This window comes from Emiliania huxleyi (assembly GCF_000372725.1).
Source record: "Emiliania huxleyi CCMP1516 chromosome Unknown EMIHUscaffold_1284, whole genome shotgun sequence".
In the NCBI taxonomy this organism is placed as follows: domain Eukaryota; phylum Haptophyta; order Isochrysidales; family Noelaerhabdaceae; genus Emiliania; species Emiliania huxleyi.
In genome coordinates this window covers 1-1,705 of record NW_005201304.1, presented here as the reverse complement: position 1 = coordinate 1,705, position 1,705 = coordinate 1, and the positions used below count along the sequence as shown (strand labels likewise).

Below are 1,705 nucleotides of genomic sequence, written 5' to 3'. Positions count from 1 at the left end.
GGGGTGAGCTCGCTATCCCGTGGTCTTGTCTGTTCATGGGGTTCGGCGATCTCCACCGCTGAAAAGGGGGAGGGTGAGAGGACGCTTTTGTGGGAGGGGTGGAGCTCGCTGCACAGTCCCGTGCGCCGTGGTGGTCAATTTAAGTGTCGTTGTTGGTTCTGCTTCAGGGGCCCTCCGCGCGAGCGGCCACACACCACTCGTGCACCGCGACAGCGACACACCCACAAGCCACATAGATGGGCCAACATCACATGACACACACACGTACTAGCTACAAGCTAGCGCGACGTACAGCTCTAGCGACGTCCAGCAGGCCGTCCTTGTCGCTGTCCGGGGGCGGCGCCGGCGACGCGGGGGTCGGGGACTAGCACTAGCCGCCTTCCACAAGGGCCCTGAGGTGCTTTTTACAGTCCGGAAAGTGAGCCCGTCCCCGGGTCTGCCCTGCTCTCGTCTGCGCCTGGTCTGCGCTAGCTTCTGTTTCGTCATCACTGGTGTCTCTCCTCTTCTTTCTCCTTCTCGTTGTATGCTTTGCACATCGCGTCGATTCCTTTTCGCGTGAGCACCTGAAGCCCGCCCAGCAGCTGAGGCCGCTCCCTAAGTCGAAGGAGCATCATCAGTCTCACCCACTTCGCTCGCTGCCCCGTGTGCGTGTCTCCGCTCCCTCCCGCAGTCCCGCTTGAGCCTCAACGGTTGAGCCGCCGTCGCGGCCCCCTCGTTCGTCCCACTGGCTGTGTTGGCCTGTCCCCACACGTTACCTCCATTATCCCTCCTCCTCCTCGACTCCCCCAAGCGCTCAAGGCCGGCCGGCCCTCTCGTATGCTCTTGCGTCCTGTGGTCTTCGCCGCTTTTCGGACTTCGCGGGCCGAACCCAAAATAGCAATACGCATTTTAGTTTTTGATTTCTGTTTCCCCATTCCCGGATCCCTGCGTGTTCGTGCGTCCATGTGTTTACCCCGCAATCCGCATATCCGCGGCTACATCATGATACTACATTATATAACTCTACTGCTCGCACCGTACACGATCTCCTATCTCCCCCCCGCTCTCCCTCCCGCTCGTGCGGAGTGAGTCGAGGGCGCGGCGCCCCGCCAGAGACAAGAACCGCGACCGCGTCCGTAAAATTCGAGTGCCATCCCGCTCACCCCTGCGGGCGGTGTGTCATACCGAGTACTTGGCGTATCGGTTGGTGGACGAGTCGTCGGGCGCGGAGAAAACGGACTGCTCCTGCAGCACGCGCTTGAGCTCCTTACGCGCAGCCTTCATCGCCTCGTGCGTCTCCGCCTCGATGTGCAAGTAGAGCTTGCGCTCGCCGGGCGGCGCGTTGCGGCCGGGCGGGTAGTAGGTGCCCTTAGTGATGACTGCCGCCTTGGTCCACTCCTCGATGCCCTGGATCGTCTCGCGGCTCGTGACCTTGAACCGCGCCGTCTGCGGGTAGTCGTTGATCTCCAGCTCCGAGACGTGCCGCTGCGGCATCAGCGGCGCCATCAGCGTCGGCGCGGCGCTGGCGCCGGCCGCCCCGGGCAGCGCAAACTTGTTTGCCGCGAGCTGCGCCTTTGCTGTGGCGGCGGCGATCGCGCGCTGCGTCGCTTCGGGCAGGTTGGCCAGCCGCGGGTTCATGGGCGGCGGCAGCGGCGCGGCCGAAGGCGCTGCGGCTCCCGAGACGGACGCGGCGGCGGCGCCGGCGCCCGCCTTGGCGGCCGCCTTG

General features: G+C 64.4%; 2 protein-coding genes across 2 annotated transcripts in view; one reads left to right on the top strand and one right to left on the bottom strand.

Annotated features, from left to right (window-relative positions):
• The window catches only part of EMIHUDRAFT_252240 (hypothetical protein), a gene marked incomplete at both ends in the record, with an annotated part of 4,742 nt that extends 3,843 nt beyond the window's left edge, over window positions 1-899 (top strand). Inside the window, one exon of the mRNA XM_005789454.1 lies at window positions 791-899. Within this exon, the coding sequence (XP_005789511.1) occupies window positions 791-899 (109 nt within the window). The remainder of the gene's footprint in view (window positions 1-790) is intronic.
• Window positions 900-1,221: 322 nt separating this feature from the next.
• Window positions 1,222-1,452, bottom strand: EMIHUDRAFT_60337 (hypothetical protein; the record flags this gene model as incomplete). Its single annotated transcript, XM_005789453.1, has 1 exon — window positions 1,222-1,452. A coding segment is annotated over one exon (231 nt), but the record flags the coding sequence as incomplete, so codon positions are not given.
• Between the last annotated feature and the right edge of the window lie 253 nt (window positions 1,453-1,705).